At 43.4% G+C, this 26,484-nt stretch overlaps 1 protein-coding gene across 2 annotated transcripts in view; it reads left to right on the forward strand.

Moving 5' to 3' along the window:
• Positions 1–24,854, forward strand: part of PIK3R5 (phosphoinositide-3-kinase regulatory subunit 5) — a 91,334-nt gene extending 66,480 nt beyond the window's left edge. Inside the window, exons 13-19 of one of the 2 annotated variants that reach the window (XM_083148400.1) lie at positions 3,640–3,759; positions 5,060–5,153; positions 5,380–5,456; positions 12,785–12,878; positions 14,104–14,186; positions 15,531–15,646; positions 22,169–24,854. In XM_083148400.1, coding sequence (XP_083004526.1) covers positions 3,640–3,759; positions 5,060–5,153; positions 5,380–5,456; positions 12,785–12,878; positions 14,104–14,186; positions 15,531–15,646; positions 22,169–22,310 — 726 coding nt within the window. In that variant the 3' untranslated portion in view covers positions 22,311–24,854. The remainder of the gene's footprint in view (positions 1–3,639; positions 3,760–5,059; positions 5,154–5,379; positions 5,457–12,784; positions 12,879–14,103; positions 14,187–15,530; positions 15,647–22,168) is intronic. The other variant, XM_083148402.1, reaches the window with a different exon arrangement.
• The last annotated feature ends 1,630 nt before the right edge of the window (positions 24,855–26,484 follow it).

Raw genomic sequence — 26,484 nt, forward strand, 5'->3', positions numbered from 1 at the left:
ATTTTTTAATGATTAAATGTTTTAATTTTGTTGATGCATAAATTCTAAATCAATAAAACTGTATTATTGAAAGAAAAAACAGGTAGTGTGTATATTCACTATGATTCACAATGCGCTCTTCCGCACATCATTAACATCCCCTCCATCATCTGAACATGCAGGTCAACAACCTGGTCACCAACGGGATCACAGTGACATCACTCAACAATCTCAGAGATATTGTTCAGTGTGTACACACAATATTCTCCACCTGCGGCCGATATTGATAACGAGATCGTCAGTGCCGTGGGTCCTCTAGTGTGTAGGGACTTTACTGGGACTGAAAAGTTAAGTCAACAGCATCTAGTGGACTCCTGACAAATTAGTAACAGGTTACCAATTTACTTCAGTATAATAACGATTATACAGACAAGAACAAATGGCCTGAACTGCATTTTGCATACAAAAGATATTGTTAAAGATAGAATTTCAAAACCTGGTGCTGTACTGTGCCGAGAGATCAGAGACATTTTCAATTGTGATGTCAGTACCGGATTAGGAACAGCCTCAACTATAATATTAGTATTACTGTAGATCAACTTGTATTGAAGACCTTTAAAGGCAACACACTATTGTTTGGGGTAAAGAAACAAATGCACATTATAAATTTGAGGGTACCAGAAAAATAGCATGGAGAAACTTGGGGCCTCAGAACTTCTTTGGAAGCAGCAGTGATAGCTCTATGTAATGCAATAGGAGGCATCTATGTAATGCAGTAGGAGGCATCTATTACAAGTAGACAGCTAAAGTAGTAATCCCAGCTGCATCCTAGGATGCAGCATCGGATCTCATTCCCACCATCAGGCAACTTACGGCACCTATAGTATGATGCCATACAAGCCGCCTGTCACAGAGGCTGGGTATCTCAATTTATTCCGATGAATGGGGCAGACATTAGGACCTGGAAGACAGGCAATGAGCAGTGTGAGAGCCCCAGGGTGTCCCCCTTTATAAAGAAAGAGAGGGTAGACCACCAAGTGTCCTGTGAAGGCGTCTCGGGAGGAGTGGGATTGCGGAGCGGCAGTTCAATAATAAGGGGTGTCAAACCCAAAAATGTGAACCTGGAGAAGAAAAGTAAAACTGCACTACATCAAGTATATGCAACAGGTGTCTCAGGATGAATAAAATCACATTTATTAAAACGTAATAGAAAAATACTGTGATAAAATCGGTGGTATCATACTGTACGTAAAGTTATGGATGTGCAAGTATAGTCACCCCAATGTCCAGATGGAATGTGGAGATGCCAATGTCCGTTCCTAGGATACCTTCCTTTTTGTTCCCAAGTGCATAGAGCCAAATGTTGGATTGTGTTGAGGAGAGACTGCGTTCTCCGACCGTAGGGGTATTTTGTGAAAAGCCCCATTTTTGTAAGGCTGGCCAATCAAATCCAGATGCAAATCCGGCTGTGGTAGAGGAGGAAGGTTGGTCCGGTTGTGGCAGTACGTATACCAATTGTAATCCAGGTGCCATAACCGGACCAGCCTTCCTCCCCTACCACAGCCAGATTTGCATCAGGATTTGATTGGCCAGCCTTACAAAAACGGGGCTTTTCACAAAATATCCCTACGTCGGAGAACGCAGTCTCTCCTCAACACAATCCAACAATTGGCTCTATGCACTTGGGAACAAAAAGGAAGGTATCCTAGGAACGGATATGGGCATCTCCACATTCCCTCTGGACATTGGGGTGACTATACTTGCACATCCATAACTTTACATATGGTACCACCGATTTTATCACAGTATTTTTCTATTACATTTTAATCAATTTGATTTTACTCATCCTGAGACACCTGTTGCATATACATAGATGTAGCGCAGTTTTACTTTTGTCCCCCTTTATAATCCAGCCATAAATGCCACACTGACACTTTTGGTTCACAATGCTCAATTACAGTATCATTATTATTATTGTAATTATTATTAGGTTATTTATATAGTGCACACATTTTTTTGCAGCACTTTTACATAGAATATTTGGTCATTCAAACCAGTCCCTGCCCCAGTGGGGTTTACAATCTATATTACCTCCCACATGTACACTGACACACATTCATGTTAGTGTTAAGGCCAAATAGCCTACTAGTATATTTTTGGATTGTGGGAGGAAACCAGAGTACCCAGAGAAAATCCAAGCATGCACGGGAAGAAAACACAAACTCCTCACAATTAGGGCCATGGAGGGAATTGAACCCATGACCAGTGGCAAACGCAGGATTTTCAGAAGGGGGTTTCCAGAGGGGCGGAGCAAAGCACAGAAATGGACACTTAGGTGACCCAGTATATGCCGGGTCAGTTAAAGTATTATAGATAGACCAAATGTATATAAATAATAATAATAATAAAAAAAATATATATATATATATATATATATATATATATATACACACACACACACACACACACATATATACATATATACATACATATATATATATATATACATACATACATACATGCATACATACATACATACATACAAGGGCGTCAACAGCAGTGTAGACCCCTGGGCATAGCAATGTATTGGGGCCACTACTGATCCTCCAGCGGTAGGGGTGGGGGAAGCTTTGATGTCCCCCGGGTGGTAGGGGGTATTATATCAACCGCTCAGCATGTAGGGCCTGGATCAGTAATTTCCATGAATTACCCCTTTACTGCACAGATGGTGGGATATGGGGTGGGAGAAGGGGGCACTGGGCTGAATGAAGGGGCCCTGATACATAACTTCCAGGGTGGTAGAGGATGTTTAATATGCAGAGGAGGGGTGTATAGTGGAGTGGGCATATTATTCATCATTTTCTGGTGGGAGGACAGCTTGCTTGACTGCAGATATCTCCAGTTCCCAGAAATACATTTATTAGATTTTAATGGATTTAAAAACTAGAGAATCCCACCTACTAATGGTACTGGGGACTAGGGGATCAGAGTTCAGGAGGCAGAGCAATCTGCCAACGAGTATATAAAACTACATACCAGGTGTGTGGAGCTGGAGCAGTAACCAGCTGCTGGAAAGCTGATATCTCTGGTTCTGGGAACAGTAAAGACAAGCTACTAGTGTCCACCAATGGGGGAGAGTCCCAGCTTTTGTAATATACCCTCAGAGAAACTCTGAAATATCTGACTGGGAATAGCAATTAACAGGCTTGGATGGGAACCACTGCTTTGAAGTCAGATATCTCCGGTTTCCAAGGGCCGATTTTTAAAATTCTTGTACCCTTGGAAAGAGGGGACCCTCAGCTTTCAGCCTAGGGCCCTTAGACTCCTGGGGGGGTTTCTGGGTACCCAGAAACCCCCCCTGCGTGCGCTACTGATGACCTCAGGGCTGTGAAGCAGTATTGCTAACCATTGCACTGTCCGTGCTGCCCAATAATGCTTACTGGCACTTATGAGGCACAAAAAAAATTACTGACACTTATTGGGACCAGAATAATGATCATTAACACCAGTGGGGTAAACATAAGTTTCAGAAAAATTTCAGTCTCCTGCAACTTCCAGAGAGTAGGCAAGTATGCTGTAAAATAGAAAACTAGTATACACAGGCTGTTTAATCCCATGAGACAAAATGTAACATGTTTTATTTTCCTTCTTATCATGCAGTTGTCCACACCTGAAAATTATTCAGCAGAAAACCCCAAAATGCCCATTCTTGCTGACATGGTGCTGTATTACTGCCGATTTGCCACTAGATCTTTGCTCCTGCAGCTGTACCAAGCTGAGGTAATAATGCTCTCTTATCTATATCTGTTATTAATGACTTATGCTACAATAACAGGCTGCATTTGCATCAGACCTGTACATTTTTGAGTCTCATCTCTGAAAGAAGCTGGTAGAGGAGACACTGCTCGCCACTTTGGCGAGCGGTGCCAGGCTGACACATCTTTAGGCCCCACTCCATCACAGAAAAATGCAAGGATTTGTGGGTTCTTGGGTAGGGGGTGGGGTAAAAAGTATGAGATTTACCTCATTTAGCCCCACCTCCTCTGCACAACTATTGTATAATGTATACCAGTGATAGCCAAGTCCAGTCCTTAAAAGCTACCAACAGTTCACATTTTCCAGACAACCTAGCTGCTGCACAGGTGCACTCATTACTCACTAACACATTTTAAAAGATCCACAGGAGGAGCTAATTACTTCACTTGTGATTCTGTGAGGAGACCTGGAAAACACTAACTGTTGGTAGCTCTCCGGGACTGGAGTGGGCTACCCCAGATGTATACACTTAATCCGATGTGCTGCACAACCCATACCTCCCAACAGTCCCTATTTTAGCGGGACAGTCCCGATTATTAGGGCCTGTCCCACCCGCGGGCGGCAGTGTCCCGCGGTGAGGGGGGGCTGTTGGGAGTCCCCCCTGTCGGCTGCTAAGCAGCGGGGAATAAACGCTGTGCGCACGCGCACAGCGTCTATTCCCGCAGCCAGGGGGCTGGGGGCATGGCTAGAGGCTCACAGAGCCTCTGGGTCATGCCCCCATAGTGGCAAATGGGGGCGTGGCCTCACGGGGGGGAGCAACGAGTATAGGCCACGCCCCCTAAATTAGGCCACACCTCCCAAATTTCCGGCGCGCCTTCGATGCGCATCAGCAGTGTCCCGGGTTCGGCGACAAGTAAGTTGGGAGGTATGCAACCGCATATACTGTAAAGAAACAAAGATTAATTGGAAACAAACATCTATCTATCATGCCATCGGTACATTGCAATGCCAGGTCACACCGCTGTTTAGATGTGTGCCCAGTTTAACATGAATGAATTCCTATTTTATAAAGATTGTACCAGTTTACTACAAAACAATACCTCACAAATAAAGAATCAAAAATACAAATGGTTGTTTCAAGCCTGTGTACTGCTTTCTACACCCAAAATGGCTGCCACCAGTGTGTAGATGACATGCCCACCTTAATGATTTTGCAAAAAAAATTTTTTTACCTGCAATAGTCAAAGAGTTGGTAACAAGAATTGGGTTGCTTCATATGCGGCTTTCTTTATATTTTAGATCACGTTCTTTCTTTTTCTTTTAGATCACGTTTGATGGGGGCAGGAAACAGACTGAGGTCTTTATCCAATCTCTGGAGCTTGGACATTCTGCAGATTTAAGAGCTATTCGAGCTTCAGGTAAAGAACCTTGTTCAATTAGGGCTGTACAAATACAGAAGTTACAGTACATGTTAAACACTTGAGGGGAGATGATACATGTGTTGTGGATGATCTTTTTTTACCTTAATCTTTACATGCACTTAGGCAGGTTGCTTCATCTAATGGTTATTAACCCTGTCCATGAAATTAAAGTAACTACCTATCAAAATACTGCCTGTGTCTAAATGGCGCCTTTTCTCCTTAGGTCCTGGCTGCAAGAGGCTCGGCATAGACGGAGACCGGGAAGCAATCCCTTTTACACTACAAATTGTCTTCAGCAAGGTAATTTAAATATATATATATATATACACACTTGTTTGGTGTGGCCGAGCACAGCTGCCCTGTTGCTGGTCGGGTGCCTCGTCAGGGAGTATGTAGACTTTGGCGGGTGTGGACGTAGCACTCCAGACACTTGAGTAATCCAAAAAGGCTTTATTGAAGACAAGCAACGTTTCAATACTTGCGTATTATCGTCAGGCTCAATGTAAAAACAGATCACAACCATTTAAATAACCCTCAGGTGTATGTCACGTGAGCCAGAGGGTAAACCTCCCCTCTCACGTGATGCGTGCTTACACACACCTGTGTACTGCTGCTCCGCCTTTCTGGGCGTATGCCTCAGGCACAGGTGGGTGAACCCATCATCTTGCTATACAAATGTGAAACTAAGGTAAATATTCTGCAAAACTAACAAAGAATATTTTGCAAAAACAATATACACATATGGACCGCGATCTATATAATCACTGTATCCCAGACACTTCACATGTATAAACAACAAAAGTGATATATCAAAACGATCAAGCTGTGAAAAAAACGTGAAAAAATGTGTGGACATAAAGACAGGTATCCATATATAAAGTACATACAAAATGTCTAAAAAACAAAAAAGGCTGGTGATTTACTCAGTACAGTTTGTTACTCCTCTATGAGCCGAGGAGAAAGATGTTAGATAGTGTCACTTGTATCATAACTGTGTGAACTTCTTTTAACCTACCCAACTGTTACTGAGACAGGCATACCATGGGGAATTCCAATCTAGCTGACCTGACCTAAATTATTCTATAAATTATGTGTCATCATATCAAAATGTTGATGCCAGAGTATTCATTAAGGCCATTGGGTGTTACTGTGCCCAGTTTAGCTATCCAACGGGCTTCACATTTGAGTAATAGGAGACCCCGATTCCCTCCCCGGATAGACGGGGGTATGTGGTCTATCATTCGATATTTAATCAATGATAGACTGTGTTTAGCCTGGAGAAAGTGTATAGCGACCGGTTGGTCACTAGACCCTTTAGCTATAGCCTTGCGGATCGATGATCTGTGGGCTGTCATCCGTTCCTTGAACGGTCTCTCCGTCTTCCCTATATAGGAGAGACCGCAAGGACAGACGATCTGATACACTGTGTAAGGGGTGTTGCAAGTGAGAAGGTGTCGGATGGCAATGGGTTTCCATGTTTGGGGGTGATTAAAATTAGACCCTGGGATAAGAAAACTACAGGTAGTACAGATGCATCTAATGCAGCCTGTTCTGCTGGACTGTCTTTCTGGTCCATAAAGAGAGGCATCTGATTTAACCAAGATGTGTCTGATGCTCTTAGATCTCTTATAGCTGGGCATAAAAGTGGTATGTTTAAGGCCGATGGTAGCATCCGCTTGTACCAATGGCCAATGTTTGCGCACCTTTTCAGTAGTTACGGGGGTACTTATGTAATATCTGGGCTCCCGTTTTTCTTATGAGACCGCGTCCGCTCCCCACGCTTCGGGCACGGTGGCTCGCTGCGCTCGCCACACTATATAAAATTAACTCCATGCGTAGTTGGATAGTAGGAGTATGAAAAAATGGGGTGCATTTAACATGGGAGTCCAGATAATACATAAGTACCGTTACGGGACTAAGGCTGTCGTAGGTGGTTACCCAAGGCAACCGTGTTCCCGGTGTTTCTTCCCTTTTCTTTTTAGTCAACAATTCCTGCCTGTTTAGGGCCAACACTCTCTGGTGGCTCGCAATTCGCTCATCGGGTATCCCCGTTGTGCAAATTGGGCTATCATATCTTCCATCTGGGAATCTGCTATAATAGGATCAGATACTATACGTTTAACCCTTAAGAGTTGGGAATAAGGGAGGCTGCGTACAGTGTTCCTGGGGTGACAGCTGTGGTACTCCAATAGATTATTACGATCAGATGGATTAGAAAACAGGCTGGTGGACAGTTTACCTTCTTGAATTTTAATGCTGACATCCAGATAATGGATCTCTGTTTCATTATATTCATAGGTGAATTTAATGGGATTATTGCCTACATTCTCCTTCTCTATAAGTGCAATAAGATCATCTGGGGGCCCCTGCCACACAATGAGGAGATCGTCTATGTAACGATTGTAATGGATAATTCTACCTGCAATCTATGGGTTATCGAAGAAAATAGTCTGTTCCAATTCGAACATGTATATATTTGCATATGAGGGGGCAACCACCGCCCCCATAGCCACGCCCATCAATTGCAGGTAGAATTTATCCCCATCGACGAAAACATTTTTGGTCAAGATCAATGACATAAGCTCCAATATTAATGCGATGTCTGGGCCCTGATACACGGGACTGTTGGTTAAGAATCTTTTTAATGCAGTAAGTCCCTGTGCATAGGGAATCGACGTATATAAGGCACAGACATCAATAGTAAACAAGCATACTTTCTCAGGTATAACAGGAATCAGTGACAATTGTTGTAATAAATCAGTTGTGTCAAGGAGGTAGCGGGGATGAGCTCTGATACTCGGTTGCACGATGCTATCGATGTATATCGAAGTAGGTTGCATAAGAGACCCCCTGGCGGCCACAATGGGTCGACCAGGGGGGTCCACTAGGGATTTGTGGACTTTTGGGACACAATAAAATTGTGGTACCATCGGGTGACTGGGCACCAGTGCGTTTCTCAGTGTATCAGAGATCATTCCCCCATCCACCGCCCTCTGTAATACATCCTGTAATTCTTTCGAAAAAACCATGGTGGGATCAGCCACCAATACACGGTAGGTGTTAACATCGTTCAAGTGTGTCATGACCTGTGCATTGTAGCTGCCGAGGTCCATGATAACCAGTGAACCGCCCTTATCGGCAGGACGGAACATCAGCGACCTGTCCCTGGATAGCAACTGCAAGGCCTCTCGTTCTCGTTTGGTGACATTGCTCCTATATGAGGTATGCTGTTTAATCGCGGTTTTAACCTCAAAGTCCGTGACCTTGGCAAATGCCAAAATAGTCTCATTGTGTGACTGTGGATCAAAGCCCGATTTGGGCAATATCTTGCGTAGCTGTGTAGGAATAACATCACTGGCAACCACAGGAGTACTCAAAGTCTCGATGGGGGGAGTCCTCGGTTTGTTGTAAAACTCTTTAAGTCGCAAAGAGCGCATTAACCGGTGATGTTCAATTGTCCATGTTAGGTCGTCATGTCGGGCAGATGGAATAAAAGAAAGTCCCCTGGATAGAATTGATTGTTCGGAATTGGACAGTGTGTGTGATAAGTTGATAATTACGGTTTGCTCGGTTTGGGGGGTTTTTTGCTTCCTCTCCCGGTTCCTCTTCCCGCCCCTCCTGGTGACTCGCCGGTGTCGTCGACACAGGCCCTCGTGGTCACCCCTAAAGGGATAGGAGCTTTGCGGTTCCTGGTGCGTGAACTACTGTTATCACTGCTTGATGTGTTGAATTCTGTAGAGCTGGGAAGATGTTCAGGTTTGTTGCGGCCACGACGAAACAACGGTTTTTTGCCTCCATCCCTGTCACGGTATGGATTGGTCCAATGGTAGACCGTGTGCAGTTCATAATCTCTTTCTACTTTAGTTTTCTTTTCTTGTTTAAACTTAATCAGTTCTCGCTTGTAGATTTGGATTTCTGCACTTAGTTTGTCATACCATTTAGTGGACGTGTCAGCCAGGAGATTAGCTTTATGCAGTGTTTCAAAAGCCGCCGTTTTCTCTTTGCAACAATTTACTTCTTTTGTGGAAAACTCGATGATGAGTAACATCCAATCAAAGGAACACTTGTTGGCTATTGCCACCCACTTTCTACAGAATTCCGCATCATACTTGCTGATTGTGGGGGCATTTTGATGCGTAAACCGCGGGGTATATGATTCGCCCGGTAATATTCACTCAGGGAGAGTGCATGAAAGTAATAGTCTATTCCCCGTTTTTGCAACGTAGTAAGTCCCGGTAAATCAGTTCAAGGGGAATTGCTTCCATCTGGTCGGCTATGAGTTTTTGCAACAAGATGTTATCAGCTTCGGTTCTTGTATAGCTGAAGGTGTCCCCGGCCGGGTGGGTCATTCTGGTGAAGCCGGTGGCGGTCTGGTCAGTTGTGGGAGGGTTCTCCATGTTGTGTGCCTGGACACCTGTTACGTGCAGGTGAATCCCAGACTGCTCCAAGAGAGCTGTGCAAGACAATGGAGACGCTGACCATGCAAGGTAAAACACGGGGGTGCTGCAGGCAGGATCCTAAGCCCACAGTGGGAAGGATCCAATATATACTTGTTTGGTGTGGCCGAGCACAGCTGCCCTGTTGCTGTTGCTGGTCGGGTGCCTCGTCAGGGAGCATGTAGACTTTGGCGGGTGTGGACGTAGCACTCCAGACACTTGAGTAATCCAAAAAGGCTTTATTGAAGACAAGCAACGTTTCAATACTTGCTTATTATCGTCAGGCTCAATGTAAGAACACATCACAACCATTTAAATAACCCTCAGGTGTATGTCACGTGAGCCAGAGGGTAAACCTCCCCTCTCACGTGATGCGTGCTTACACACACCTGTGTACTGCTGCTCCGCCTTTCTGGGCATATGCCTCAGGCACAGGTGGGTGAACCCATCATCTTGCTATACAAATGTGAAACTAAGGTAAATATTCTGCAAAACTAACAAAGAATATTTAGCAAAAACAATATACACATATGGACCGCGATCTATATAATCACTGTATCCCAGACACTTCACATGTATAAACAACAAAAGTGATATATCAAAACGATCAAGCTGTGAAAAAAACGTGAAAAAATGTGTGGACATAAAGACAGGTATCCATATATAAAGTACATACAAAATGTCTAAAAGACAAAAAAGGCTGGTGATTTACTCAGTACAGTTTGTTACTCCTCTATGAGCCGAGGAGAAAGATGTTAGATAGTGTCACTTGTATCATAACTGTGTGAACTTCTTTTAACCTACCCAACTGTTACTGAGACAGGCATACCATGGGGAACTCCAATCTAGCTGACCTGACCTAAATTATTCTATAAACTGGGCACAGTAACACCCAATGGCCTTAATGAATACTCTGGCATCAACATTTTGATATGATGACACATATAGCTTCATTTATAGAATAATAAATTTACTCCAATTGAACATCTCTGGAGAGATCTAAAATGGATGTGCACCAACACTTCCCATCCAACCTGATGGAGCTTGAGTGGTGCTGCAAAGAGGAATTGGTTTATCTGCCCAAAGATAGGCGTGCCAAGCTTGTTGCATCATATGCAAAAAGACTTGAAGCTGTAATTGCTGCCAAAGGTGCATTAACAAAGTATTGAGCAAAGGCTGCGAATACTTATGACCATGTAATTTTATATATATATATATATATATATATATATATATATATATATATATATATATATTTGCAAAATTCTCACAAAAACAGTTTTCACATTGTCATTATGGGGTATTGGAATTATTATTATTTTATTTATAAGGCGCCACAAGTGTTTCGCAAAGGAACAATACAGGGAGACAAAGCTTGGCATAACATTGAATAAATAACAAAAATACAGTACAAATAAAGGGCGCCACAGATTAATACACATTACAGCTTAAATGTAAGTAGTGAGGACTCAATCAACATACAACTAGAGGCTTGATGCCAATGATGGAGATGAGTATGCGGACAAAGATGGTCACTGAGTGTTGGAGTATAGGAGAGCTGTGAGTGAAATGTGAAGAGAAGTGGGCTTTGACAACAGGAGGGAAGAGGGCCCTACTCAGAGGAGTTTACAATCTAGTAGGAAGGGGAGACAGACAGATTGTAAGGGGTGCAAGCGAGTGGATGGTGGTTAGATAGCAGGATGTAAACAGGCAAGGGGTCGGAGAACCAGCTGGTTTATGTAGTGGAAGGGTATGCTTTGATGAATAGGTGAGTTTTCAGTGCCCGTTTGAAGCTTTGCAAGGTCGGGGAGAGTCTAATGGAGCGAGGGAGTGCGTTCCACTGAAGGGGTGCAGCACAGGCAAAGTCCTGTACTCTAGCATGGGAAGCAGTGATCAGGGTGGAGGAGAGACGACAGTCGTCAGCCGACCGTAGAGGGCGGGAGGGTGTATGAATGGAGATGAGGTTAGAGATATATGGAGCAATGGAATTGGAGATGGCCCTATATGTGAGTGTGAGGTGTTTGAAGAGGATTCTGTAGGGGAATGGAAGCCAGTGCAGATTTTGTTGAAGGGGAGTGGCAGAATTAGAGCGGCAGGAGAGGAAGATAAGCCTGGCTGCAGCATTGAGGACAGATTGGAGAGGAGCCAGTTGGGATTGAGCGAGGCCGGTGAGGAGAACATTGCAGTAGTCGAGCCGTGAGATGACCAATGAGTGGATGATCAGCTTAGTTGCACTCTGTGAGAGAAAGGGCCTGATGCGAGCAATGTTGCGTAACTGGAACCGGCAAGAAATAAGGCTGTAACATAACAAAATGTGGAAAAACTGAAACGTTGTGAATACTTTCTGAATGCACTGTATAAATGTGTAATTTGAGGTAAGAAAAGCATCTACACTTCTGGTGTAGTATGTCACAGCGCATTTCAATTTAAATATATTTTCACAAATTATCTTTTCATGGAATGATATGTATTAACAAGGATCAATCTAAATTTGATAAATGTAATACTGTATAGTGAGCAATGCAGAAAATATAATAGAGGTCTTAGTAAACTTGTTTATAAAAGATTAATCTGTACAGATCTTTGATGTCCACACAATAACCTAGAGTTGTAAATGATAAATTAATATGATTAAATCATCAGATAAAACGGTATGTATTGGTACCTTTACAGTGCAATTTGCAGAGCATTCCAGGCAACACTAATGTGCAGAATAACTTTATACCTTAAGGTCAGCTTTGACATGGGACCTATATGGTTACAAGCTATTTTGTAAATCTGTATTCTAAGTTTCAAAACCATCCTATCATTTAAAAAGCCGAATACAGAATGATGCAAATGCTGCAACAATGTCAACTAATTGAACAGTACTGTATGGTTCTCTGTAAGATCATATGGAATAACCAGAATATCAGAGGCGGAACTACCATTGGTGCAGCAGGTGCAGTGCACTGGGGCCCCTGAGGACTAAGGACTGCTGCCTGTCACTCACTAGTTTTCCCTGTCATCCCCTGCCTCCCCCTGTCACCCTCTTCCTGTCATCACCCACTGCCGTGTTGCATATTGTAAACTTAGGTTGGGGTGGAGGAGGGGAGCCCAAATTATATTATTATATTACCTGGGCCCAAAACCTACAAGTCCTGCCACTGCAGAACATGTCATAAAAATGTAATATACTTTTTGTTTTTGCAGTCCAGTGCTAGTGGCCGGAGTCGGTGGAGTAATGGAGAAAAGGTGTGCACATCCGTCAGCCTGAGGAAAGCATGCAAGTCATATGAAGAACTTGGTAAGACACTAATTCCCAACACATTTTAAAAAAATGCCACAGATTTGATATAGGGGGTTATTCAGACCTGATCGCATGGTTGCAAAATTGTAGGCCGGGTGATAATCGCTAGACTGCAGGTGTGTACGGCTTGTAGTACGCATGCACAAGGCCTCCCTGAGATAAGATCCTTCTACTTTCTTTTATCGCTGGCTATACACCAGTTGACTGACACAAGGCCGGCATTGTGGGTGGTAACTGCCCATTTTCTGGGAGTGTCAGGGAAAACGCAGGCTTGTCCCGGAGTTTGTAGGTAAGGCGTGTCAATCTGGACAGCCTGTTTCTATCGCACTGGCCAAGTAAGACCAAACTGGTAAAATATAAGTACCTTATTGGTACTTATGTAATATCTGGGCTTCCATTTTTCTTATGAGACCGCATCCCCTCGCGGGGCTCGCTGCGCTCGCCACGCTTCGGGCACGGTGGCTCGCTGCGCTCGCCACACTATATAAAATCAACTCCATGCGTAGTTGGATAGTAGGGGTATGAAAAAATGGGGTGCATTTAACATGGGAGCCCAGATAATACATAAGTACCAAATTATTTTATGGTGAGCGGCTTGAATATGTATTTGCTGCTAATTACAGGGCTGCGATATTTTCACAAGCATTCTCAAACCTTACTCATCAGTTTGCAGTCGTGCACAGGGTGGGATTTCACTGTCTGGTCTGAATAACTCTCCTAGATTGGACTGAGATTTGGTAGGATTTTTTTGGCAGCGATTCAAAAGAATCAAAAAAAATCAGTAACACATCAAATCCTTTCCACAAACTAATATAAATGTGAAAGGAAACAATTTAGTTAGTATCCATAACCCTGCAGTCACATTATATATGTTTAACTCTACCTGTGTAAGAGATGAGTGGATTTCATGTTGTCAGTTGTGTCAATATAAATCCAGATTTCCATTTTTATGTACTGTAAACAGACCACTGCAAAATCCAGATAAAAAAATAGTTCTGTGAATATCAATGAAATTATTTAAGCAGCTGTAGGAACCCTAGTGGGCGTCATTCAAACATTACAGATGGCATTTACAGCTGCATAGAGGTAAATCTAGAACGTTAGCAATGCAATTTTCTATGATAGTTTAAATTTGAACTAACAGCGCAAAACTAAACACTGTTTTCCGTGCAAATATGATGTTTAGTTTATATATTATGTTTTATCTACATGTGTCATTCAGATTCCAAAATGGAGTGCCTAAATCTAACTGTACGGGAGGTTGTAAAAAGGCAGAATTCCAAGACAAAGAAGAGCTTCAACCAGGTATAATTCACTCTGCATCCTACAAGGTTCCATTACTTTTTACATCCTTCAAATACCATTACAATTTAAGTACAGGGTCCAGTTCAGAGCTGACCACACAGCGGACGCATCTAAGGACTCGTTCTATGCTTGCAAAATAGCAGCAGACTCCCACATGTTTTTAGAGTCCCTTTAAATCCGTTTGTGAGAGCAGTGTAACCACTATCACTACGGATATGCAACAGTACTATCCCGGGTGCCAAATAGCCATCAAAAATTCCATACGCTTACCTCAAAATGGCTTGAAAATCTATCTACATGCTCAGTACAAACATGCCAAATGTAAACCTCCTCTATCTACCTATTTCACCGCACTTGGAGATCCAGCTAACTGTTGTGTGATCAAACATCCAAAGTGAAACAGTCCCACTCAAAACGATGTGCATACCCTGGGAATGATTTATCTGCAAAAACAATTGTCGTTTCTCCCTTGGCTTGCACACAAACATAGGCTTTAACAGCCTCATTGGTTCTAAAAGTGAACTACATGCTTTCCATTTGGGATACCACCAATAGAATACCCCACCTGTGTGGGTTTAAATTTGGGGACTGGCTGCAAAATCTTATATCTGCATTAGGATTCAGGAAAATGCTTTTAAACACCTGTATCACTGGTATCTTTTTTACCTTTCCGTCTTTGTGCTAAATTCCCCAGGCATTGGATTGGTGTTGGAGAGACTGTAGTGAGGAGGGCACCTTTGCTCACATTTGGTGGCAGTGACCTAAAACTATGGGCTTCTGGGATATGGTACATCATTTGTATATGTGAATATTTCACTCCCACATTATATTACTACCATACTCTCTACTACCACGACCCACTCCCTATTGTGAAAAAAACTATCAAGCACTGTTTCGGCACATCCTCAATGCAGCTAACTGTGCCATAGCAGCGTCCTGGTAATCAGTAGTAAACGCCCCCTCCCCTCTTTCTTTTATCATCAGAATTCAATTTGGCATGTTTTCCAGCTAAAATATATTACTCTACATGAATGCCCGTACAAATTTACTAATATCTGGTCCTCCCAGTGGAGTCATGTATTACTCTCCACTACATACAGCTAGTGCCAAGAGCTTCCCATCTGTCTCTTCCTTTATCACTTATACCATTTTCCCATTGCCGCCTGGCCAATTCCCGGGTTTTTGATCAGGTGGCGAAACAATTTATTGTAATTCTTTGGAACTAACATTCCCTATTTGAATGAATTTCAGTTTGGAATGTAATTCGGTGAGTGCAGAGCATGTATGATTTGTATATACAACAACATATTTAAGATTTGACCAAATTGCCACCATTCGTTTCAGCAGATCAGCATCTCCCAAATAAAAGTGGACAAAGCACAGATAATAGCACAAAACGGTGGAACTTTTCCCTTATGCTTGGACCAAGATGAGCGCAAAATCCTTCAAAGGGTTATAAAGTGAGTCCCATTTAAACAAATCAGAGGTTATGTTATTGTATCTACGTATTTTATAGAAGAAACAAAGGGCCTGGTTTTGGTATGCTCCCCTGCGTGGGAACAATGCTTGACTAATGCGCATGTGCATGCACTGGGTGCGAAAGGGCAAGTTCGCTGTGCCGTTTGCACCCAGCAGTGCGAGCGGAGGGTGGAGGCGGATAGACGCGCCCATGGGAATACCCAGCGTTTCATGGGGGTTCCCATGAAAATGCTGGGTGTTCCCATGGAAATGAGGCAGTGATGCGGCTGCCGGGGGCGGGTAGCTGACATCACCGGATAGCAGATGCCCGCTCTGTCCTCACACAGGGTGCACGCAAAGCTAAGACACATTAGAGTGTCTTAGGTTTGCGTGCACATTCCCCATCATTCGATGGTTGGTGTCAATCGATTGATGTGGTTCTCTCCCCCTAGGCTGCGAATGGATGTTTATGCAAAACATTCATTCACAGCCGTGCAGGTAAATTCGCAGTGTGAAGGGGAGCGGGTGACAATGCTAGCGGCGGGCAGGCTTAAAATCGCACACAATGCTGCAAACTTCGCAGTGCTGCGTGTGAACCAGAATATGGTCCATTAAGTATTGTAGAAATTGCATGGTATAGAGCAGTGGTAGCCAACTCCAGTCCTCGGGAGCTACCAACAGGTCACATTTTCCAGACAACCTAGCTGCTGCACTGGTGCACTTATTACTGACTGACACATTTTAAAGATCCACAGGTGGAGCTAATTATTTCACTTGTGATCTGTGAGGAGATCCGGAAAACATTAACTGCTGGTAGCTCACGAGGACTGGAGTTGGCTACCCCTGGTATAGAGTTTGACGGAATCCATAAATATGTAACATAAAATGACTAAATTTTACTAATTCAGAAAGGCTTATTCAAAGGATAGCTGTGCCTGAAAAATTAATTTGCATAATTAAAATCATTTACAGTATATGGCTGCTGCAACATACAGGAATTACTCCCAGTTTTAGAAGTAGGAATCTTCTTCAAATGGGTATGGGTCATTAGGTTGACCCTATTTAGGTCAACATGTATTGGGTCGACTACTGAAATAGACAGGGTTTAGGTTGACAACTGAAATAGGTTGACATTGCTAAGGTTGACACAAGCATTAGGTCGACAATAGGAATGTCGACATTACTTTTTCACGTGTTTTTTGTCCCGAATGTCCACATAGTCAACATGGACACCGCCATGTGTACCGCGTCCCCATGCATGGCCCGCTTCGCTTGGCACAATATTTTACTCTCCCACCACGCCATAGTGGATGGTAGGGTATGAAATACTACGCCGACACATCGTTTAAAAACAATGTGAAAAACTCCTGACGACCTTTTGACTGTCCACCTTACCACTGTCGACCTATGTTTGTGCTGACCTTCCAACCCTGTTGACCTTAGCCAGATCAACTATTTCAGGTGTCGACCTAAGCCCTGTCAACCTTCAGTGGTCAACCCAATGCATGCCGACCTAAATAGGGTCGACCTAGTGACTTTTCCGAGTGTCACTTATTATATTAGCACTGCAGCCGGAGCCGGGACAGGCAGGGACCCGACATATCTGCGTGGTTAGAGGCAGCGGCTCCGGCGGTTCACTTGCAAATTCTCTCTCTAATGGACAAAACCGGGGGCACTGCAGTTGGGGCAGATGTAACATGTGCAGAGAAAGTTATATTTGGGTGGGGTTTGTATGGATATCTACAGTGACGGTTTTTACCTATGGGCTGCAGCCCCCCCCCCCAGGTGACTAGCAGTGACTTCCTATTGGAAGTCCGACCTGCCAGTCACAAAGGCAGTCCCATTGGGAGGTGTTCCCTCCCTCCCGGAACGCCATTCTGCAGGCTGCTGTGCAAAAACAGCAATTGCGCATGCGCAGTACCTATATCGGTACTGCGCACTTGCTGGTCCCGGTGCCTGTCATTTGTATTGTACAGGCGCCTGTCATTTGTATTGTACAGGCGCCGGGACCAAGATTCCTTCTATGCTGAAGCAGCCCATAGAAGCTGGCCGCATGCGTAGTACAGATGTTTGGGTAATTATGTTTTGTCACGGTGGCAGCTTACGCTACGTTTGAAGCTACGCTAAGAGCGTATCCCAATGGCTGCCTTACTTGTGTAGTTTCACGGCGGCAGCCCAAGCTACGTTATCAGCATAGGCTGCCGCCGCCAAACTACACAAGTAACTACCGTACTGTTGCTGGGAACTGCAGCTCTGTCCCCAGCGTCTCTGGCAAGCCTAGTCAGTGCCTCTCTCACACTGCCGGTGCCAGCATGATCCCCTCTCTTTGGCGGAGAGGGGATCATGTTGGCGCCAATGGAGAGGCGTTCCATCTGTTTGAGACGCGGGAGCTCCTGCGTCTGAGTAGCTATTTCGGCAGGGTACGGCAACCCTGCCGACAGGGTTAGGGGTTCTGTAGCGCATGCATCTCCTGTCCAAAGAGGGGGTGCGGACGCAAGTGCGTATCATTCACAATGAAGGAGGCATTTGCCAGTGCTCCATGTTACATACTGGCAAATGCCTCCATTTGAAAACCCCCACTATCCACAGCTTTTTAAACACCCAGCGTGGCGAGCGAGGCTCATTGCGCTCGCCGCACTTTGTAAAATCAACTCCACGCCGACGTGGATAGTGGGGGTATGAAAAGGTCGGGAATACGCGTAACGCGTTCCTCCGAGGGGGTCGCTGCGCTTGCCACGCTTCGGGGTGCCGTGGATAGTGGGGGTGTTTCAGGAACACATTCACACCTGCCATATCATACATCTGAGTTTTAGTTATTAATAATAATAATAATAAGAAGAATTAAGGTACTTGTGAGTTATCCGGGCTGCCGATTTTGTCCTTAAGTTTAGTTAACTTAAGGACACCCGACCGACGCGATGCCCGCGATTTAGCCCCAAATCGGGGGCATCGCGTCGGTCGTGGCCGTTATAAGGGACCGCGACGCGATGCCCGCGATTTCCCATAGACAGTAATGTTAAAAGACGCGATGGACCCGATTTCCCATAGACAGTAATGTTAAAAGACGCGATGGACCCGATTTCCCATAGACAGCAATGTTAAAATAAAATGACAATGTGAAATTGGGCAATATGGCCATTTCTCATTGGATATGTTTTAAAAAAAAATGTTTCATGGCCCCCCACCACCGTTAACGCCACCCCGCTATTGACGCCAACCCGAAGCGTGGCGAGCGCAGCGAGCCCGCGAGGGGCGGCGGTACGCGTCCTCCGACCTTTTCATACCCCTACTATCCACTAGGGCGTGGAGTGAGAATAGAATAGTGTGGCGAGCGCAGCGAGCCACCGAGCCCGAAGCGTGGCGAGCGCAGCGAGCCCCACGAGGGGACGCGGATACCTTCACAGGTATCCGCGTGCCCTTGCGGGCTTCACAGGTGTTCGTGTCCGCTCGCCACGCTTCGGGCTCGGTGGCTCGCTGCGCTCGCCACACTATTCTATTCTCACTCCACGCCCTAGTGGATAGTAGGGGTATGAAAAGGTCGGAGGATGCGTACCGCCGCCGCTCGCCACGCTTCGGGTTGGCGTCAATAGCGGGGTGGCGTTAACGGTGGTGGGGGGCCATGAAACATTTTTTTTTAAAACATATCCAATGTGAAATGCCCATATTGCCCAATTTCACATTGTCATTTTAGTTTAACATTGTTGTCTATGGGAAATCGGGTCCATCGCGTCTTTTAACATTACTGTCTATGGGAAATCGGGTCGGAAATGGGGTCCATCGTGTCTTTTAACATTACTGTCTATGGGAAATCGCGGGCATCGCGTCGCGGCTCCTTATAACGGCCACGACCGACGCGATGCCCACGATTTCGGGCGCGATGAAAAAATCGGCAGCCCGGATAACTCACAAGTACCAGAATTAAAGCAACTTAACACATTACAGTACAATCAGTACTTCTGACTGACTGCGCTGGATCTGACAGGGACACTTAAGCGGCCGCGGGAACACTACGCTACTTCTGACTGGCTGCGCTAACTACGCTGGCCGCTGGAACACTATGCTATGCTACTTCTGACTGACTATGCTACTTCTGGCTGACTACGCTGGCCGCTGGAACTACACTGATTCAGACAGGGACGCTACGCTGACTGTGTAACTGCCGCCGTGAAACTACACAAGTACCAATGTTTGTACTGCGCATGCGCCAGTCCTGGTGCCTGTCATCAAAGCACAGGCACCGGGGACCTGGGTGAAGAGGCAGCGGCTGCAGCAATAGGGGAAGGGGGTTCCTGAATCGCGGTACCCCCGCTGCGGCCAGAGGCATCCCCCAAGAAAGTACGAGCCGCCACAGGATATCTATATTGCAGTGTAAAAATAAAGCAGCCAGTATTTACTCTGTACAGAAACAAAATAACACAGAAATGTAACTCTCTGCACATGTTACATCAGCCCACACCTGCAGTGCACAAGGTTTTGTCCGTTAGAGAATTTGATTTTTGCAAGAGAACCAGAATCAGGCCCTATCTGCTGGTTTGAGCTGGTCAGACTAAACGTCTGTTGGTCAGACAACAGTTTATCTGAAAGTGTCCATGGAAACAATCAGTGCTGGCCAAAGCTGGTTTCCATGGTAACAGTTGTTGCAAATAATGAATTAAAAAAGCACCTACAAGCTATTCAAGTATGTTGTAGTATACAACAACATAATTATCACTTTAACTAGCTAAAATAATTGACTACGTTATTTTCTGTTCTATTTCGAACCGATTTTTCTGCTATAAGCAAAATCGAAAATTACCCTGAATCGAAGCGTGTGTACAGGGCATCAGCAATATATTTCTCAACGACCATGGTACTTCTATGTTAGTTGGGGCGCCCGTTACGTAGTTTGCGTAGTGGTGTATTGAGAATACCAATACACCACTATGCTAGTTACGTAAAATACATAACTTACGCAAACTACGTAAGTTATGTATTTGGAGCTACGTTAATGCACAATGGGGCAGATGTATTAAGCCTTAACAAGAGATAAATGCAAGGCTTATAATGAGAGATAAACGTCCAGCCAATCACCTCTTAACTGACATGTTACAGGCGGTGTTTGAAAAAGTCAGTAAGGAGCGTATTGGCTGGATGTTTATCTCTCCTTATCACACTTGCATTTATCTCTTGTTAAGGCTTAATACATCTGCCCCAATGTTTCATATCCCCACTATCTACGTCATATCTCCACTATCCACGTGGGCGTGGAGTTCATTTTATAAAGTGTGGCGAGCGCAGCGCGCCCCGCGAGGGGACGCGTATCCCCTCACGGATGTATCCTACGTAGTTACGTATTTGTAGCTACGTTAATGCATAATGTTTCATATCCCCACAATCCACGTCATACAGTACCTCCACTATCCACGTGGGCTCAATTCTATAAAGTGTGGTGAGCGCAGCGAGCCACCAAGCCCGAAGCGTAGCGAGCCCCGCGAGGGGCCACGTACACCCTCGCGGACGTATCCGCGTCCCCTCGGCACACTTTATAAAATTAAGTGCACGCCCACGTGGAAAGTGGGGGTATGACGTGGATAGTGGGGGTATGATGTGGATAGTGGGGATATGCTCTCTGTGGGTCCGCCATGACAGTCCCAGCGATGGTTTATGGCCAATGTCGAATAGTTTTGACATCGATGGGGGAGAACCAGATGGTTTCCCACCATCGATGTCTTCATCCCTGGTTGACCATCAATGTGTAAAAACATCGATGGTCATCCATTGCATACCATCAATGGTCAGTTGCACTTTTCCCATCGATGGCATTTTATCGGTAGACTATGCACACGCCAAGGTACTCTATCGATGCCGCCTGTAATCAGCAGCAAAAATATAGTGATATGGATTGCTGGAGGAAGGCCCTAAACCAGTATCTTGCCTTGAGCCCCATGAGTTCTAAATCCGCTTCTGCCGACCCCAATGCCGAACTGAAAAGAAATATGAAAATACCCGTGCCTCCATCAATTCTTAATTGAAATTAGGCTTGAAAAAAGCATTTTGAGCATAGGTGCCGATTCTGTGGGTGCTTGAGGGCCCGAGCACCCAAAGAAATTTATGAGCACCCACCCGCTCAGCAGCGGCCCACTCACCCATCTCCCACTGCACTCCCCCTCCCTCGTTGCTGGCACAGGTACTGTGTGGGCATTTATGTACCTGCACTGTGGGGGCATTTATGTATTTGGCACTGTGGGGGCATTTATGTATTTGGCACTGTATGGGCATTTATGTATTTTGAACTGTGGGGGGGGGGGGATTTTTGTACCTGCACTGTGTCATAATTTGAATATTGGAGACTGTTCTGCATAATATAAATCAGTATTATTTTGTTGCCACGCCCCTTTCCTATGAAGTCACTCCCCTATATTTTTGGTTTCAGCACCCACCAGCAAAAACATAAATCGCCACATTTGATTTTGAGTAAAACCATATTAAATTATTTTACTTATTCATACACTAATTTTCTTTATTCAATCCCTTGTTGCAAATAGGTGTGAGGTTTCACCATGCTACAAGCCAGACATTAAAGACTTCTGCAAAATGTACAGGCCCTATTGGTCACAGACTTCACAGGACCAGTTCTGTTCTCTCTTGTGTTTACCAGTCGCTACTTTCAGCGGTGCTCAGCTCTAGAGGGAGAGGAAACATACAGATGAATTGACTGACAATTTGAAGATTCCTCTGGTCTGCTTTGTATATCAGTTTCTGGAACTGGAGATTAAGCTTCTCTATGGTACAAAGAGCTCTTCTTAAATTATGCCAATTGGCAGGGAATGAGAATAGATGGGCTTACCTTTTAATTATGCTTTACCATCTTGGCTTTTGGAAAACACGACCATTTGGCTACACAAGACTGACATTTTCTGATCTTGTTTGTGTTATGAGGAGAAATGATCATGTAAAAAAAGGACGTTCCCACAGTGTTAGCATACTTATAAGGAAAAACTAAGGACAATATTCCTACATAAAATTCTCTGGGACTCCAGCAACTAATGCTGATGGACAAGTGGCTTCATAAGTAAATAGATGACAAAAACTGGTAACATTTTCAGATGTGTCTGTTAGCTACGGTATATAATCAGAAATGGATTCTCAAAAAGAGAAATATTTGATTATTTGCTACAGTACCTTTTTTCCCCTTTACAACACACTGTATTTGTAAATAAATATTTAATACTCAAGACAAATTTTTAGAACGTCCAAAAATATCTTTGGAAATGTTAAATGGAGCATTTGTTTAATGTTCAATTGTGTTACATTTTTGCATTTATTGAGGTGAGGAGGACTGATTATTACATAACTCGGTTGCAAGCTCAAAAATCAGTTTCTTCCAGATTTATAGCCGTGTCTAAATGTTGCCCTGACTTTCTCTGGACTGTATCTAGGTTTTGCATACAAAGCTTTTCTGCTTTATGCCAATGTTATCCAAAATTATTTTTAACCTGGGTACACACCTTCAGATTTATCTATTTAATCTTTCTGGTGAGAACAAAAATCTGGTAATGTATGGGAGCATATAAAAATCGCACATTTTCTCCTAAACACTGCAAATCAAATACGCAGTCAGACAAATTGGTTAAACCCATTTTACTTAACATATTTATACGAACAATCGTTTTTATCCATATTCCAGCATTTGGGAGCGAATGCTTGACTGTCATATGCTCCCATACATTACCATATTTTGGTTCTCAGATTGGACAGATATCTCAGAAAAGTTTGATATTTTACAATGTGTAAAAATAAGTTACAAGTATAAATAGAATTCATCATTTCAAATTATTAAATTGAAAATTATAAATTATGTGTATTGTTTTAGAATAAAAGCTATCAAATTTAGTATGGTAAATCCAAGAGGTTTTCCACTTAAATGTTCTGCATCTTGGACAAATTGCTAACATATTATTTTGTTCTTTCACCATATCGCTAATTGTATCTTCAAAATAATAGGTTGTTTATTTTTGACAGTTTTTATTTTTTAATTTTTTAACTACAGGATTGTTATATCCCAAAAAATAATGTTGGATTAAATTGCAATTTAATCTCACCAGTTAACATGTTTCAGTTTTTTTTGCCACAAGAAAGTGGGATAATGACTCTAGTGTAGTTTTTTTTATTCGGAATCCAATTATGTGATTAGAATTTTTCCATCACTCATAGCGTGTTACTTTTCCTTTTTTTTCAGATTTTTGTGTTCTTTATGGACTCTCGTAGACTTACAAAGAGAGTCATACATATCTCAGAGGTGAAATTTCACACCAATTGTAAAAAAGAGTTATGAACTTTACTTCTTGTGTAAAGTTGATGATGTGGCTAAGAACTGGTCCCCACATATAAGCTATGAATCATGTGTTAGGCTTCTCACTACCTGCTAAAATGGTTCACATCATATGCCAATTGCAGTTCCTATGATTTCAAGGAAACCAAACCAAAGGACCATTCATCTGTTATTTTTACTCAACCAGCATTAGAGGAATTACATCTAAAAAAAATATACAGTTAACTATACTAAAGCTTTGGGTCTGTCAGTGATGAGTATAGTGAAAATTTCCATCAGCAGATATCTAGGATGAAAAAAAAGGTAGCAACGCAAATTAAGTTCCAGTACGCTGACTGACTACTGCTGGTCCATGAGGAAAACATTCCAAAGGCAAAATATGCCAAAAATCATCATTTACAATTGTTTAAGTCAGTCAGAATGAGGTTTATATTTATCATTTAGACTTCTGTAATTACTAACCTAATAAAACTTGAAATATATGCCACAAAAAAAAAACCCCTGCCTTATGGTAAAAAAAATCTGAATTCATATACAATAGATTGTTTTTTTTAGACCAGTGTTATCTATTCCTGTGTAAACTATGCTTTATATGCTTTTTTTGGGAAGAATTGTGCTTTTTAATCCATTTGTCTTGATGAATTGTGAGTAAGCCTTAGCAGGAATATTGTACAAATGTATAATTTACAAATAACGATTTATGATAAAATAACTATCTGCCTGTAATTAGCACATTAAGTTAAAAAAAAGAATGTACTGTAATGTTTAATATATTCTGATTATAAATAGTTTTATGGTCTCTTAATAATACTGTAAAAGAATGAGAATGGTTTTTAAAACTACGAACCTATGAGTAAATTTATTAAGGTTTAACTGTGGTTTGAAAGTGATCTGTATGGTTTGGGTGGTCAAATACAGTATTCACTAAACATACAGTAGGTGTGCCATTGATGTGCATTGGTTCATAAAACTCCAATCATACTGCAAATCCTCCACAATTCTCAAACACTGCACATATCCCTAGGATTTTATCCATTTTCAAACTCTCTGGACGCATGTGTTATGCACATACAGTCTCTTATGCCCCTTTCAGACCGCACTTTGTAAACGGTATATTGCCGTTTTTTTACCGTTTTAAAACGGTAATCTGTGCGGTCTGAAAGGTGCAGGACCACTTAACCGGTTAGAAAATACCGTTTTTTCTAACCGGTTAAAATGCAGGGTCCTACCCGTTTCAGAACCGGTATTTTAGGCTCAAAATCGGGTCTGAAACGGTATTTAGGACCCAGCCAATGAGCTGGGTCCTAAATTCAGCGCAGTGAATATTTAATGAGCGCTCATTAAATATTCACAGCACTGGAGCCGCCCCGCGCCCCCCCCGCGCGCGCGTGTTGACACCCCCCCCACGCGTGTTGATGCCCCCCCCGTGTCGACCTACCCCCGTGCAGCCGGTACCTCCATTGTGGATCCCGGCACTGCAGTTCTGTATGGTCGGAAGCACTTATGAAAAAAAGTGTCTTTCAGAAAATGGCTGCCCCATAGGAAAACCTGTTTAAAAAAAATGTCTTTCGTATGGGGGCAGCCATTTTCCAAAAGTCACTTTTCTTATAAGTCACTTTTCTTATACGAAAGACAGTTTTTTTAAACAGGTTTTCCTATGGGGCAGACATTTTCTGAAAGACACTTTTTTTCATAAGTGCTTCCGACCATACAGAACTGCAGTGCCGGGATCCACAACGGAGGTGTACCGGCTGCACGGGGGTAGGTCGACACGCGCGGGGGGGCGTCGACACGCGCGGGGGGCATCGACACGCGCGGGGGGCATCGACACGCGCGGGGGGGCGTCGACACGCGCGGGGGGGAGGGGGGAGCTGCACGGAGGGGAGGGCTGAAGGCTGCACTGGCTTTGACCCTGTATTTGGAAAGTTTCCAAAAACGGGTCTGCCAGTGTCAAAAAATCGGCACTTAAACGGTAATATACCGTTTAAGAGCTGCGGTGTGAAAGGGGTTTTATCTGGCAGACCCGTTTTTGGAAACGTTTTCAAATACAGGGTCAAAGCCAGTTATGCGGTCTGAAAGCAGCATAATTGACTGTATCTGCAACAAATAATGGTACACTGTTTGGCAAGGAAACACTGTATCAGAACATTTTTTATGCAGATAAAATCGCAAATACATACAGTAATATTGTAACAGATATCTTATCATAGGCATATAATTAGCATCCCTATGTGCAGAACATACATTGAAAGGAAATAGGAAATATTACATTTACACAATATGAGCTATTTTGACGCATCAAAGTATATTTTGCAATTTTAAGGTTTTAAATAATTTTTAAATGGTTTATTTCGTACAAATCGGCCCTAATTTTGTACTTGTAAGTTAATTTAAACATTGCCGATTATAAATCACCCAAACATTATTTCTAACCTTAAAACTTCAAAATAAAGTTTGATTTGTCAAAATAGCTCATATACTGTACTGTACATGTAATATGTCCATTTTCCCCTGTTTGTTTGTTTTTCA

The sequence above is a fragment of the Crinia signifera genome, chromosome 6, assembly GCF_055691185.1.
Source record: "Crinia signifera chromosome 6, ASM5569118v1, whole genome shotgun sequence".
Classification (NCBI taxonomy): Eukaryota; Metazoa; Chordata; class Amphibia; order Anura; family Myobatrachidae; genus Crinia; species Crinia signifera.